We start from the raw sequence: 14,306 nt of genomic DNA, 5'->3' as shown, positions 1-14,306 counted from the left end.
ACATTTGCAAATATTTCATTAGTAAATTTTGACCTTTTTTTTCCTCTAAAATATTTTTTTTCTTGTAAATTTCCTCCTGTTTTCTTCTCGCAAATTAGCCAGGATTTTTTTTTCTGTAATATTTCCAGAGTTGTTCCCTTGTATAATTGTCAATATTTTTGCTTTTTATTAGTTTATATATATATGTATATTAATTACATTGGGGTAGTATGGCTGGTCATGGGTGATATCATTGTTGTAAAATTGAATATGAGATAACTGTGAAAAAGCCAGAATGTATACCCTCCCTTTGGCAGGCTGGTTCTGGTCCTCTTGTCTAAAGTGTCTGGTTAAATTTACTGGTCACAGCTTCCATGACCAAAATGAAATCCCGTGATAATAACTTTATGGTGACATAAGCCAAAGAATAAATAATAATGAACTAGCAATGTCTAAAAGTATTATAAATTTCATCTAATGTCTTATTTGTGACCTGTTTCAGATCCTGTTTGATCAAGCCCAGCGGTCTGTAAAGCAACAGCTGCACAATTTTGTGAAAGAGTAAGTAAACCTACAATTTGCTGAAGTATCCCTGTAGATATTTAGATGTATAAAATATTCAATACAGGTGGGAAAAGGATTACTCCACAACCTTTAAAAGGCCTACATGTCCTTGTTACCCCCAAAAACCTTTCTTAAGTGTTTAAATATAGAACAGGCTACAACATTTTGCAGCCCAGACACGTTTTTTCAGATGTAACGTTAACCTGCAACGCTAATGTCTCACTTGTATTTTGTTCTATTTTGTTTGTCAGGGATGTTCGAAAATTCAAGGAGACAAAAAAGCACTTTGACAGGGTGCGTGAGGACATGGAAATAGCACAGGTGAAGAACGCTCAGGCACCCAGGAACAAGCCTCACGAGGTCGAAGAAGCCACTAGCGCGCTGGGCATCACCCGCAAGTGCTACCGACACCTCGCTCTGGACTACGTGCTACAGGTCAGAAAAACACTGTAAAAAGAAAAAAGACAACATATAAGATGTACTAAATACTCTCACTGGACTAAGATCTAAGAATGTACCGAGTAACAAATCATGAAAACTACACCCAGGCACCGATTTTGGGCATCATTTTCAGTTTCAGTTACCCAAAAAGAGTAAAGTTTTAAGAAGCAGTGTAATCCCTTCAGACTCATTTGCACCCCCACGAGACAGCCTCTTGTTGCCATTACAATTAGAAAGTGACCATGATGTAGCGTGTAGCCTGTCAGCCTCCAGCGACGTCTGCCACTGCTCTTCTGCTTGAGTGGCGCATGCTTTGCTCTGGTCGCATGTAGCATGGGCTAATTTTGCCCACACGCTTACCAGGACTGCCCGCGGGAACAAAAGGAGACTGATTCAGCGCGATCGCCGTGATGGCCGTGCCCTCTTTCCTTTCTTCAGTTTGTCTGCCGGCAGCTTTCTCTCACAGCTCTCAGACATCTTACTCTATTGAGTTTTAACTTTAAGTGTCTCGAGGTGGAAAAGGTTAAAGCTGCAGGGAGATGTGCTCTATATGGACGTGACCTCTTAAACGTAGCAAAAAATATCACTTAGGTTTGGGACACAGAATGCAAAGGCTTTGCATTCTGTGTCCCAACTGATGCATAAGGGCTGTTTGTTACTGCAGTGAGAAGGAAACAAACCCATCATAGGGCCAGCTGATGTTTATTTTTGTTGGTCATGTTATAGATAGATAATAATGTCCACCAGAGGGCGTTAACTTAATAGTTTGTGTCAAACAATATTTAGTGTTAAGGGCTTCAACTAAAAGATAATGTTAACCCTGAGTGACTTAAAGGAGAGTGGTGTTATTTTTGACCATACTTATACTGCTTTTAATCATTTTTTGTTTTAGTCTATCTTCTGGGTTTTATTAATTTATATAAATTAGAATTTACATATGAAATCAGACATATTTGCAAATTCATGGTAAGAAATATTTTTATAATTCAAAATGTCAGTGGGTGGGGTGAATGACCACTCCCTTGTTAATTATAAACACTTCATTTTTGTTTTTTCTGCAGATCAATGTACTTCAGGCGAAGAAGAAATTTGAGATCCTAGATGCTGTAAGCCGATATTTTATTCTTTTAATATAGTAAAAAAAAGCATGAAGGATCTGTGCACTTCTTAAAGTTAATTTTCATTTCCTACACAGATGCTGTCATTTATGAATGCCCAGTACTCGCTGTTCCAGCAGGGCTACAACCTGCTGGATGAGATCGACCCCTACATGAAGAAGTTGGCTGCAGAGGTGAGAGGTGTGATTGTTCTCACCACCGCTCGTTTCCTCAGGCACCCTGGTTTGATTGGTCCTCATTTTAACTATTGATACCAGCCTGTTACATAATTTCAATTTCCACTTAGTGACTCTCTCGGTTACCCGAAAAGGCTCAGTTATAGTCAGCTAATCTGAATCATCCCAGCTCTGACTGTATTTACAGGATTTACAGTATATTTTAGTTATTTAACAGCAGAATGAATACTGAAACAACAGATTTTTTTCTTCTTTTGTGTGAATTGACTTTTAAGTTGGATCAGCTGGTGATTGATTCAGCCATGGAGAAGAGGGAAATGGAGCACAAACATGCAACGATTCAGCAGAGGGTGAGTTCCTCTTTTTTTGTTTTCCCTCGATTGATTAAATAGAACGTGTACATAGTTAATAAACTAAGTTTGATTTTAAAAGAAAGTATGTCACAGGTCAAAGGTCTTGGATTGGAGTTTTCATTTAAAATTGTTTCTTCTGCTTTGTAATGTTGCCATCTGTGCACATCACTGAGCCAACATAACAACACCATTTCTCTGGGGACTTTGTATCGTGTAATATCTCTCTTCAAAAAAAAAAAGTTATGCTAGTTTATTTCTTCCCAGTTTATTACAGAAATTTGCACGTTTTTTCCCCCCTGGTAATTTTGTCTGTTTTCACACATAAATTAACCCTTTTTTTGTTATATAATTTCCTATTTCTTTCTTTTATATTTGCAAAATAGCCTTTTCTCACAAATTTGTTAGGTTTTTTTTCATATACATTGGCCATTTTTTTCACCCTGTCTCTGTAAATTAACCTTTGTTCTAGCAATTGTATCACTCGTTCTTTTGTAAACTTACAGCTTTTCCTTATTAACTTTTCCCAGAGATTAGATTTTTTTTTGACCCCTTTTCCCTGTTTTCCTTTTTGTCATGCCATATATGAAAAAACTATAACAAAATCTCAAATTTGCAGAATAATATAAAGATGAATGAAATTCAGATTAAAAAACCCCACAAAAACATATAACAGAAGGAGTAAAATAAAATAGTTTGAAGGAGATAAATAAGAAAATATGTAATGGAATATTGTGAAATAAAATTAAATGCAATAAAAGTAAAATATGAACTAATTTAAATAGATAAAAGCTGATTATGATACAATAAATTGAAATAAAATATTTCAAATTCACTCAGGGAAAAATATACACAATTAAATTGACTTTCCAGTCACATTGATACTATATCACACCTCTGAGATCCAGTCTGCCACTTGGACCAGTTGATCTGTTGTGGCTGGAAAAGGATTAGACTTGTGCAGCTGAGAAATGTTTGATTAATCCCCCTAACAAACTCCAGGCATTGATTAAAGCATTAAAGCAGGTAGATTTAAGTGTTTTAACAGATATTAATCCTGCTGTTGTCTGCTGTGAATGGTAACTGTCAGCACTTTTATAAGCTGATTTATAAGCAGTCATGTAAAGTGCTGACTGTATGGGTTGTATTTTGGTGCCATAAAAAGACTCTAAAAAAAACTTGACTCTACCAACACTGTATCCTCTGGGTGTCTTCTGGCTGCAAATGGGTGAGATCTGTCACACAGAGGGTGCTGAGCCACATTGCCTATGATTGTTTTGATCACAGGCAGATTGCCACGGTGGTCTGTAGTTCGTATAGAAGATGTGGACTTGTCTGCAAACACTTGCAGCTGAGCAGTCATGAAAAAGTGCAATAGAAACCAGAAGTAAAGAATAATAAACTAGCTAGCTATAGTGAACAAAAACTGCTATTAGTACTAGTGATAATAAGCTAACATTAGCATGCTAACAGGTGATAGTTTGAACTAACTTAGGTTTATTCCTTAACACAGGTTAAATAAAAATGTTTTTCAGGTTAAACATTATATCTCATCAAGTCTTTATTTTTAATTGGTTGCATAGCAACAAGTATATTGTAGAGTCAAAACACTGTCACCTTTAAGTAGAGCTGTCAATTCTTTGTGTTGTTTACCATTATTAGCTACCAACTATTTTAGCTACGATCCCACAATGTCATGTACAGAAACTCTACGGTTTCATAACAAAATACCAATCCTATTAAGTAGTATCTACTAAATACTACTTAATTGTTATTTTTTTATTCAGTGAGCTCTCATATTTAACATATTTTAATTGAGGTTCTTCTTTACTGTATTTTTTTTACCTTGTTGAACTATTTGCCTTGTTTCCTTTATTTTATTAAGCTATTGTATTTTCTTTGATTTACTATTTCTTTTTGCTTCACAAATTTTTAATTTTGTTTTTACATTTTTCTATAAACTTTTAATGTAACTAAAATTGAGCTTTTTCCCCTTTTAAAATCCTCAATTGTCTCAAAAATTTGCAATTTTTTCTGTTGATTGTGTCTGCTGTGACACTCAATTTTCCAACTTTTGGAGTAAATAGAGTATAACTTACCTTGTTTATTTTTTTTAAATTGTCAGTATTATTGGCTTTCTAATAATTTTCCCAAAAACAAAATCGACAAGGTTAGGCATGGCAGGCATGTTTAATAATTTACAAAGACTTATTTTCAGCATGGGTCTGGATCGTCTGGACCCCAGGATCAGTGACCATCTGTCAGTCAGCTCTGGTCAGCCTCCAGGCATTGTGGTCTGGGCTGAGGATAGACCCACAGGGAAGGGATGGGTAGCATGTGGGGCCAGTTATTGATCTGTTAGACACTAAGCTTCATCAAACATTGATCACCAAGGGGCCTGTAGTGGTAAATAAACTAGCTGAAACCGCACTGAATGAAAACATTTTGTTATTTCAATAGGTGTGTTTTGTTTCTCATTCCTAAAGTGATGGAAATCCAGTAATGAGGATAATCAGAGGTGCGCTGAAACTGAAAGATTAGCCTATTATCCTCATTTTAACCAGTCTGCTGTTGGTGGTGCTAATGCTCTCCTCTCTTTTCTTCTTCTTGTATGTTTCCAATGCCACCATCTCCTCCCAGACCCTCATGCAGGTGAGTATGCCTTCATCTGTCTTCCCATGTGAATTCTGTTTTTCTACTTCAAGCACCTCTTTATTTTAGTGTCAGAGGAGGCGGTTGCAGCTTAGCCCACAGTGTTAGCAGGGAACATTGGCAAACTCCTTTGAAGTTTTCTGCAGCTGTAGTTGGACTCCTGAAGCCTTGAGGGCAAGCTGAAGTGCATCCTGAATCATTTATACGAAACAATTAGAAACACTGAAGTTAGCTTGAAAGGCCTATGTAGAACCTGTCTCTTACATGGGCCTCTGCAGAGAGATCATGGTGGTGTACTAAAATAGACACCGGTCTAACATTTTACCACAGAATGTGCTTTTCAAGTATAATATAAATCAGTCAGCTTCTCTATTTTTTTTTACTGATTCCCTGGGTTATTTCATTTATATACATTATAATAATTAATGTCTAGTTTCCCTGAAGCTCATTTGATGATTTGATTTGAGGGTAGGCTGTTCAGCCTCTTTTACTGTCAGCTGCTTTTAGATCAGTATTGGCCTACTTTGTCATTTGGTCTCTTTTCTTCTTCATCACACTGAGCATGTGCGATAAGCTTTGTGTAAACTTACACAGGGCAAAGGGGCAACTGGGGGGTAGAAAGGGAGTTAAAAGTACTCCAACTGAGAACTGTCACTATTGCTGTGGGTACACATTGCACAGTGCAGATAGCTAAATGCCAGAGCCATTCATTTTTAACCACAGGTTTAATGGAGAAGTCCTGTCCAAGCTCTGCCTACTATCCTAGATTTAGGTAACCAGCGGAGTTCTGCCTGCTGCCCCTTATGCATCACCAAGTTTATTTTAATTATGAGGTGTTCCACATGGCTGTTTGTGATTTAGTAATGATGAAATATTTTCCTCTGTAAGTTGGTTACGTCACTCCAGTTAAATGATATTTTCCTTGAGAGCTTGTTAAATAAAAAAACAGAATTGTTTCTTAACTTATTGGCTTATTAAAATGCAATAATGGCTATTCTTTTTTGTCCCGTTTAACATTTTCTGAAGTAATAGGTGCCCCAGATCTGCTCTGTGTAAATACTTTTCTCCTTTCTCAGATTAGATGATGTCCAAACACTCAGACCTCATTAGACAAATTTCCAGGTATTTGGGGAGAAGCTTTATTTCCACAGGAAAGTTTTCTTATAGCCCAGTCAGGGATTTAGGTGGCTGCTAATCCATCAACATCTGCTATTGAGGATGTTGTTAAAGCTCATTGTTCAATTAAAGCATTAACCTTAATGTGTGACCAGTGCCGTTCTTTGTTGTTGTCTTGTTGTGGTTGTTTCCTTCATGTTGGCATAACAGATCAGTTCCAGGAGACTGTTTAGTATCAGTTTAGTATTTTAAAGGATGTTCAGGAAACTTGTAGAAAAAAACCAAGCAGGTTGGTTGAGGATTAGTGGGAAGTGGCTAAGCAGATGTCTTACAGGTATGACAGCAGTCAGACTGTAGTATTAATGAGAACAGAAGGATGCTGCAGATGAGTGATGACTGTGTAATCACTACAGCCAACTGGGCTCACCATTTGGTGTATTAGGTTTGCACACCAACCTGCGTACAGGAGCAGCAGGTGGATGAAGTATCAGGACACTGTGTTTTCATCATCCAGTGTTCCCATCTGTTTTTTCTTTTTCCTGCCTGCTGTTCCACATCAGTTTACATATTTGCTCGTAATACTTTGAGGCCGGCTGCTTGTTTAATAATTCACTGATGGGTTTTTTTTTGGTCTGTGTGACGTTACTTCATTAAAAATAGATGATCTTTGTTGTGGATTTGAAAGCTTGCACAGTGCAGAGCTTGTTCAGTGTTTCCTCCAGCGTGCGGCGATGTGCAGGTAAGCTGTGTCGACTTGATTTCTCGCCGGCTTATCAGTTACATTTCAGGGATTTAAGTGGGCAGAGCTGCTGTCAGTGTGGCCGGTAAATCAAGCCTTCAGTTGTAGGATTTGTTTGGGGTCTTGGCTGGCTGCCTGTTGGATTCTCAGTGGGTCCTCTTCAGTAAGGGAGGTGTGTTTAGGGAGTTGAAACTTGCTTTTTTTGGAGGGTCAAGAGCAGCTACAGGACAGCATAGCAAAGTCCGCAATTCCTCCACACCTCCCTGCCAGGGATACATTGGCAGCTGTATGGTAATTAGCCATAATCTGGAGGCTCACAGGGTGGCAGGCAGGTGGCTGTAGTGGAAGGCACACATGTCAGTGTTGGAATTACTCATCGGACTGCAGCAGCACAAAGCGTGAGAGCTGCAGCACGGAGACAGACATGCTTTTACTCTGAGGAATCCACTTTTCAGGAGCCGTTTTACAAGTTTTTTTTGTGCATTTTAATGTTATCGGAGCATTCGAAGCGTTTGAGAATGAAGATCTTTTGCCGGTTCGACCGTAGTTTGGTGGGTGGTTTTGCACACTATTCATCTTTATTCTTGTTTTCTATTACTTTAAAGGAAGCAGTGCTGGTAAATGCTTTGTGCTATAACATCCTGTCGCTTTCTCCCTTTATCTCTAGCTTACTTATTCTCTAACATAGCTGTCTCTTGGCACAGTCTCCGATTAAACTCTCAGTCATAATGCTCAGTAACACATGCGTACATGCGTATTAATGTTAAGAGCAATGGACACAGGAAAATGCAGTCATGCAGAAAAAGCTCAAATTCATGCAAACTTTGAACTGTGGATTTGCGTGGGAATTTTGCATCATCCATTTGTAGCAGGTTTGTTTTGTCATCTCATTTTGGTTTCTGGCATGTGTTGTTGATTGGAAGCCTAATCAAAGGTATGTTTGCTTTGTTTCATTGCTGTTTTTGTTTAATAAAGTTACTGTAAGTCTACCTGACTATATTTCATTAAACTTGGAGAAGTGGTGGAGGATGTGGAAAGAAATAACATGATGAGTTTTTCATATTAAAGAGTTGCTGATGTGATAGTTTCCTCAGGTGCTAGCCGAGATTTGTGTTGACTGGTTGCAGCAGACTGTGACTCCGTGATATCAATGCCTGTAGTGTTCTCTGTCTGTGCATGGGCTGGGCTAAAAGGGGGGTTCTGGGGTGTCACTGTCCACTCTGAATTGTCATGTAATTGTAACTATCGTTGAAAATTACATCGAAAGAAAGGATGTCTAACTTCCCTTTTTCTTGTGGAAAACTGTTATCCTGTAAATATAATATAACTAAGTATGTTAGATAATACTAAAAGTAGTAAAAGTTTTTACTTTAATTGCAAACGGAAAGCAACAGATTTGAGTTTGAAAGATTTTGAAGGACTCCTTCTTATGTACAGTCCTTTTTGAAAGTTTTGGGAGTTGGACAGATTTTATGTCTACTGTTTGTTGAAGCTTAGGCAGGAGGTGCGTACAAAATGATTATAAATGACTCATTTTTAAGTTTTCAAGTGCATTTGTTTGTTTTTTTGTTTCCTATGAGCCTCCATGAGTTGTTGGTTACTCCGCTCAAAGTCCCTGTCTCTGCTCTGGAATTCATTCATGTGTATATATTCAAAACGGGGACGTGTGTAATGCAGCAAGTTGTTCTATTATTTAAACAAGCAGCAAGAAGCTAATGGTGTGCATATCCCCCGTTGTTATGAAACAGCAGAGTAGTTTGAAGGGTCGCGTCAGCAGAAACGCTCATGTGTTCTCTACATTTGAACAAGAAACAGCCTAAAACCCGCTCTGCTGGGACGCTTAGGTCTGCTATTTTCTCCGGGCTGCATGCATGCAAAGCTGAAATTTAATACTGGATAAGTTAATATTCTGTCCTGCTGCATATGAAATTACTTTTAAGAATGTAGGTTACCAAAACACTGAAGTTTAAATGATTTCTTCCTGCAACCCTTCAGGGCCTCGACTTGGCCTTCACCCCTGCATACCTGCTTGCTTTTGTTTTCCATTGGCCAGCAGTAAAGGCAGTCATGAAAGAGGCTGAAGGCGAATTTCACATGAATCACTGTGTTTATGTAATAATCTGCATCACAGTCACATCTGTTCCCAATGTGCCACAGAGTTAGTAGGCATGCAGCTTCACACGTGACCATTTCTACATCACACGAGTTATGATGATTCAGATGGTTTATATACAGTATGTATGCTGGTATTTGAGGAATACCTCAGATGCAGCCTCTTCACTACAGAAAAATGTTTGGTTTTCCTCATTTGGCCATTAACAGGTTAAAACGACACCCTGCCAGCAGTAAATAGGCCTTTGGCTTCCATCTGTGACAGACAGGATTTATTTTGCCCTTCTTCTCCTTCAGGACTTTTCCTATGACGAATCGAAGGTGGAGTTTAACGTGGATGCTCCTAATGGTGTGGTGATGGAGGGCTACCTGTTCAAGAGGGCCAGCAATGCGTTTAAGACCTGGAACAGGTAACTACAAAAATCCACACAAACATTTATGCTACGTAAGCCTCATCTCCTTTTCAAAGAGATCTGACAAAGCAGTTTTACTTTCATTATACAATATGTCACGCAATAAAGAAAAGTTTGGTTACCAGGGTAACCCCGGTACTCTGAAAACCGAGTGAAGTTTTAAAGGGAATATTTTAAGTCACAAAAATGACAAACTTATCGAAAGTACTAGTAATAATTTGGTGAAATGACGAGTAAAGAAAATAGTTAGGAAAATATCTTAAAAACGAGTAGTTATGGACGAAACAATAAACACAACCAAACAAATGGCATTAATAAGCAGGCTCAATATATTGCTCAATAGAATACTTCATAATAGGCAGGAACTACATGAAGGAAAAAGGTTAAGTAGAAATAAAGAAAATTCCTATTTACTAATAGGACTAGAATTTATTAGTAGTTCATTTTAATTACATAATTTAGAAAATATAATGAATTGTCTTTATAAAGTAAAATCTCAGATTCAATTAAAGAGGATAAAATCTTGAATTTCCAGTCAGAAAGAGCCTTGAAGATTTTTATTACCTTCCTTTAACATAGATGGGCCATTAAAGAGTTTCTTAATGCAAAACCTGAAGCAGAAGGAACAAAAAAATTATTCTAGACTAGATGCATAGTCATAGTTAATACATTTGTAAATAAATACATGGTAAATGTTTTATGTTATCTTTTATTAATGTAGGGAAATGTGTTCTCTGCATTTAACCGAGTCCTCAGTGGGGACCAGTTCTAGCTCATGCTATGCATAATGCATTAATCACGCAAACTGTGACGTCAATACATCACCAGGACCTGCTGGAGGCTTGCTTGACTCTTTCTCCTAAGTAAAGGATAGATTAGGAGAGACAGAAGCTGTTAAAGGTGAATTCATGGTGTTATTAAGATTTTATCAATATAGAGGGATGAATATGTTAGAGCAGCCAACCAAACTTTGATGGAGCCAGCCGAAGCTCAAAGGTTTGTTCTCTGGGATCAGAGCTTTTAACCATATGTCAAGGTCCTGTATCTCTTAAGGCTTAGAGAATCTCTTTATAAAACAGGAGATTTGTTTGGCTCCGTGATTTTAGTCAGTTATTCCAAACATAATCCAAAAAACAGAGGAGGTGACCTACTTTAGAAACTTTATAATACTACTAATAAAGAGCAAAATACCTTAAAAAGGTTGTGATGTATCCCATTTCAAATGTTTTTATTTCTCTCCCTCTGTCTAGACGGTGGTTCTCCATACAAAACAGTCAGCTGGTCTATCAGAAGAAGCTCAAGGTAAGTCCACTTTAGTCCATGTCAGCTTTCTTTAGGGATGATGTGGCTTGTGAGAATTTAGTAGTGCTGTTTATGGTGATCTACATTGAATTATGCATGTTAAGCAGGTCAGAGAGTAATAAACATAAAATAAAAACTGCTCTGTCTGTTTTAGCCTGAATGCTTAACCTCTCGGGTCTCAGTGTACCCTCAGGGGGAGCCAACAGCTGGACAGGAAAAATGTATATTCTAGAAGGAAAATGGCTGTTTTCTGTGTTGATGATAGCAGGAATATGTTTTTGTGTTTGCAGGATTCTCTGACGGTGGTAGTGGAGGACCTCCGGCTATGCTCTGTTAAACCATGCGAGGACATCGAGAGGAGGTTCTGCTTTGAAGTCGTCTCCCCCTCCAAGTAAATAGTACTTTTCAATACTTGAAATGTGCAATTCACTTGTATTTTTATTTTTTATTCCTATTTATTCTATTTATCCCCTTCGTATATTTTATTTATATTGTCTCTGTATTTATATATGTGTGTGTGTGTGTGTGTCTGTATTGTATATATATATATATTATCTATCTATCTATGTATCTATCTATATATATATATATATATATATATATATATATATATATATATATATATATATATATATTAATATTCTGTAACTCTGTAACTTCTGTCGGTGCTGTGCTTTTTTGGAAATCGAATTTCCCAGAGGAACCCACCCGAGGGATTAATAAAGTTCTATCTAATCTAATCTAATCTAAATAAGCACGATGCCATGATAATGATAAACTGGTGACCATACTGGGATCAATGGCTCAGATCACTGTGGTCTGACTGTGTAACTTTTCCTCTAGAGACACCACCAAGTCAAAGTGTGTCTGTGTCATGTTTATTTGTCTAGTAATAATCATAGACTGTAGCAAAGTGACCCATTGATTTCTGCGTTTTGCATTTTCAAGCCACAACATAGTAATTTAGCTGCCACCATGTTGTTTTTTTAGAGCCAGAAGTCATCATATTGGGATTAGAATTTTCCCATCAGAAGTTGTTCCTTGGTAATAATCTTAGCCAAAATTAGCACGCATCTATGTGAGACTTTTATAGCTGAAAGAGAAAATGATTGCACAACAATCAATCCTATCCATCCAGTTTAGGGTCATCAAGGGTCTAGATCCTACCTCAGTCATAAATACAGGAATTCAGGCCATATCTCAAATTTTAAAGTTACTTATCACAAAGTTTCAATTTACTAAGTATCTCTAAATTTAAACTCACATAAAAAAATAAATTAAATATTGACTGCTTTGTTCAAATCACTGCTGTGCAGGTACAGCATCAGGAGGTGGCTTGCTTTACTTTATTCTTTCTTAATCTGTGCTTTAGGTAATCATAAATATTACAACAATCCCTTTTCTGATTCATGAATATAATGTGGGCGTCTTTCAGGAGCTGTATGCTTCAGGCTGAGTCTGAGAAGTTAAGACATTCGTGGATTCAGGCTGTTCAAGCTAGCATCGCTTCAGCCTACAGAGAGAGCCCAGACACGTACTACATAGAGGTGAGTCAAAATTAATGGGAAAAAATGCTTGTTTATGGGATGTTTTTCCATGTTTTAATTCAAATATGGTACTTTTTATTCCACTATAATCTATTTATCTAACACCCACAGTTGCTCTATGATCAGTTAATAAATTATGCTGCAATGCCCTAGACTAAAATACCTGTTATAAAAGAATAGTCCAGTCGTAGCAGATGTTCCTATTAGGATATTTAAACTTAACGTTTTATCTCATTTGTTTAATCTGTAAAGTTTAATTCACATCGACACAACTCCACATACTCTCTCTCAATTTATAACAAATAATACTTTGTTTTACTAAAATTGAGTGAAATTCCGTCCTAACTGATAGCATTTGTTTGTAGCATCTGGACAGAACAGCCTCTCCATCCACAAGCAGCATCGATTCAGCCAGTGAACCACGGGAGCGCAGCGCCCGGGGCGAGACCATCCTGCAGCGGATCCAGTGTCTGCCGGGGAACGAGCAGTGCTGCGACTGCGGTCAGGCCGACCCTCGCTGGGCCTCAATCAACCTCGGCATCCTGCTGTGCATCGAGTGCTCCGGCATCCACAGGTAGAAAAAACGCCTGCATTATTCTCAGAAAAGTTTGGACAGGGCCATGTTTACTATACTATACCATCTCCTCTTCTTTTAACTACAGTCTATAAACACGTGGGAACTGAGTCCTCTGGAAGAGGAACCTTGACTCATTCTTGTCTGATAGTATTCCAGCAGCTCCACAGTCCTGGGTTGTTTTTGTCATATTTTCCGTAGGTTGTCACTTTTAGCTTAGCATTGGAGTCTGCCAGTGTCACGTTAAAGGGAAGGTCATCATAGTCATATTGACTTCCCAACAGAAGAAGAGTGTGAAAACAGCCTCTCAATGTCAAACTGCACAATTAAGCACGATAAGCATCTTTAGGGTGGACTTAAAGAATCTGAGCGCTTCCTCTAAACCTGCCTCGTGCTGTGTGGCGGCTGCTGGCTCTGAGGACAGGAAGAGGTGCCAGCAGCCTGCTAAAGTTGGGAGAGCACGTTCTGCCACACACGCTGCTGACAGATTAAAGTGCAGGACACTGCTTATTGGATCAGTCGTGCCTTGAGTGAGAGTTTTCACAGAGTGATAAGTCATTGAATAGCTGAATTCAGTGCTGGATATGATGTAATGCTGCTGAATGGAGGCACCATGTTTGCAGAAAGACACTTCCTTTGCACTTTTGTTTCATTCCATCACACTGTGGCGTCATTGAGGGTCGTTTTCAGGCGTCTGATCCCTCAGGAGTTTTGTTTATTTTGCAGCCACAATTTTCACTGCTTATGTAATCTCAAATCCCGTCCCTGAATGCGTGTGTGCCCACCTGTTGAATATTCATGCTCCTCCTTTGGACTGTTCTTCTCACAGAGAGATCAGACGTGGCCTCTTGTAGCTCAGTGCAGTTTTTTTCTAACGTGCAACAGTTGCCTAGATACCAGACAGTGATTTGCATGACATTAGGAGCCCGGGATTCAAATCAGGTCACCACACAATGCCATGGTGCATCTTTTCATATTAGAAGAATATAAACTGCTTTTTGTTTTGTCGAGTTGGACGCCATCTGCTGCTTTACAGTCCTAACAAAGTGAAATTCTTCCCCTTTAAGCACTAAACAGTTTGACTACAGAACATCAACAGCACATCTCTGGACTCTGAATATGTTTCTCTTGCAGGAGTCTTGGAGTTCACTGCTCAAAGGTGCGCTCACTCACGCTGGACTCGTGGGAACCAGAATTATTAAAGGTACAATTACTCTCAGCTA

At 38.3% G+C, this 14,306-nt stretch overlaps 1 protein-coding gene and 1 long non-coding RNA gene across 6 annotated transcripts in view; one reads left to right on the top strand and one right to left on the bottom strand.

Moving 5' to 3' along the window:
• The window catches only part of LOC102310412, a 49,122-nt gene that overhangs the window by 21,605 nt on the left and 13,211 nt on the right, over positions 1 to 14,306 (bottom strand). The gene's annotated exons all lie outside the window — the stretch shown is intronic.
• The window catches only part of acap3a (ArfGAP with coiled-coil, ankyrin repeat and PH domains 3a), a 70,874-nt gene that overhangs the window by 46,160 nt on the left and 10,408 nt on the right, over positions 1 to 14,306 (top strand). For all 5 annotated transcript variants that reach the window (XM_042219315.1, XM_014332552.2, XM_005918854.2 and 2 more), the window contains exons 5-16: positions 482 to 540; positions 795 to 978; positions 2,046 to 2,090; positions 2,180 to 2,275; positions 2,554 to 2,628; positions 5,269 to 5,280; positions 9,545 to 9,657; positions 10,911 to 10,962; positions 11,253 to 11,353; positions 12,398 to 12,509; positions 12,875 to 13,083; positions 14,218 to 14,287. In XM_042219315.1, the coding sequence (XP_042075249.1) occupies positions 482 to 540; positions 795 to 978; positions 2,046 to 2,090; positions 2,180 to 2,275; positions 2,554 to 2,628; positions 5,269 to 5,280; positions 9,545 to 9,657; positions 10,911 to 10,962; positions 11,253 to 11,353; positions 12,398 to 12,509; positions 12,875 to 13,083; positions 14,218 to 14,287 (1,128 nt within the window). The remainder of the gene's footprint in view (positions 1 to 481; positions 541 to 794; positions 979 to 2,045; positions 2,091 to 2,179; positions 2,276 to 2,553; positions 2,629 to 5,268; positions 5,281 to 9,544; positions 9,658 to 10,910; positions 10,963 to 11,252; positions 11,354 to 12,397; positions 12,510 to 12,874; positions 13,084 to 14,217; positions 14,288 to 14,306) is intronic.

This window comes from Haplochromis burtoni, unplaced genomic scaffold, assembly GCF_018398535.1.
Source record: "Haplochromis burtoni strain Fernald_Lab_line unplaced genomic scaffold, NCSU_Asbu1 Contig_31, whole genome shotgun sequence".
NCBI classification, from domain to species: Eukaryota; Metazoa; Chordata; class Actinopteri; order Cichliformes; family Cichlidae; genus Haplochromis; species Haplochromis burtoni.
Note: the sequence above shows the minus strand (reverse complement) of the source record. Positions and strands in the feature narration are given on the sequence as shown.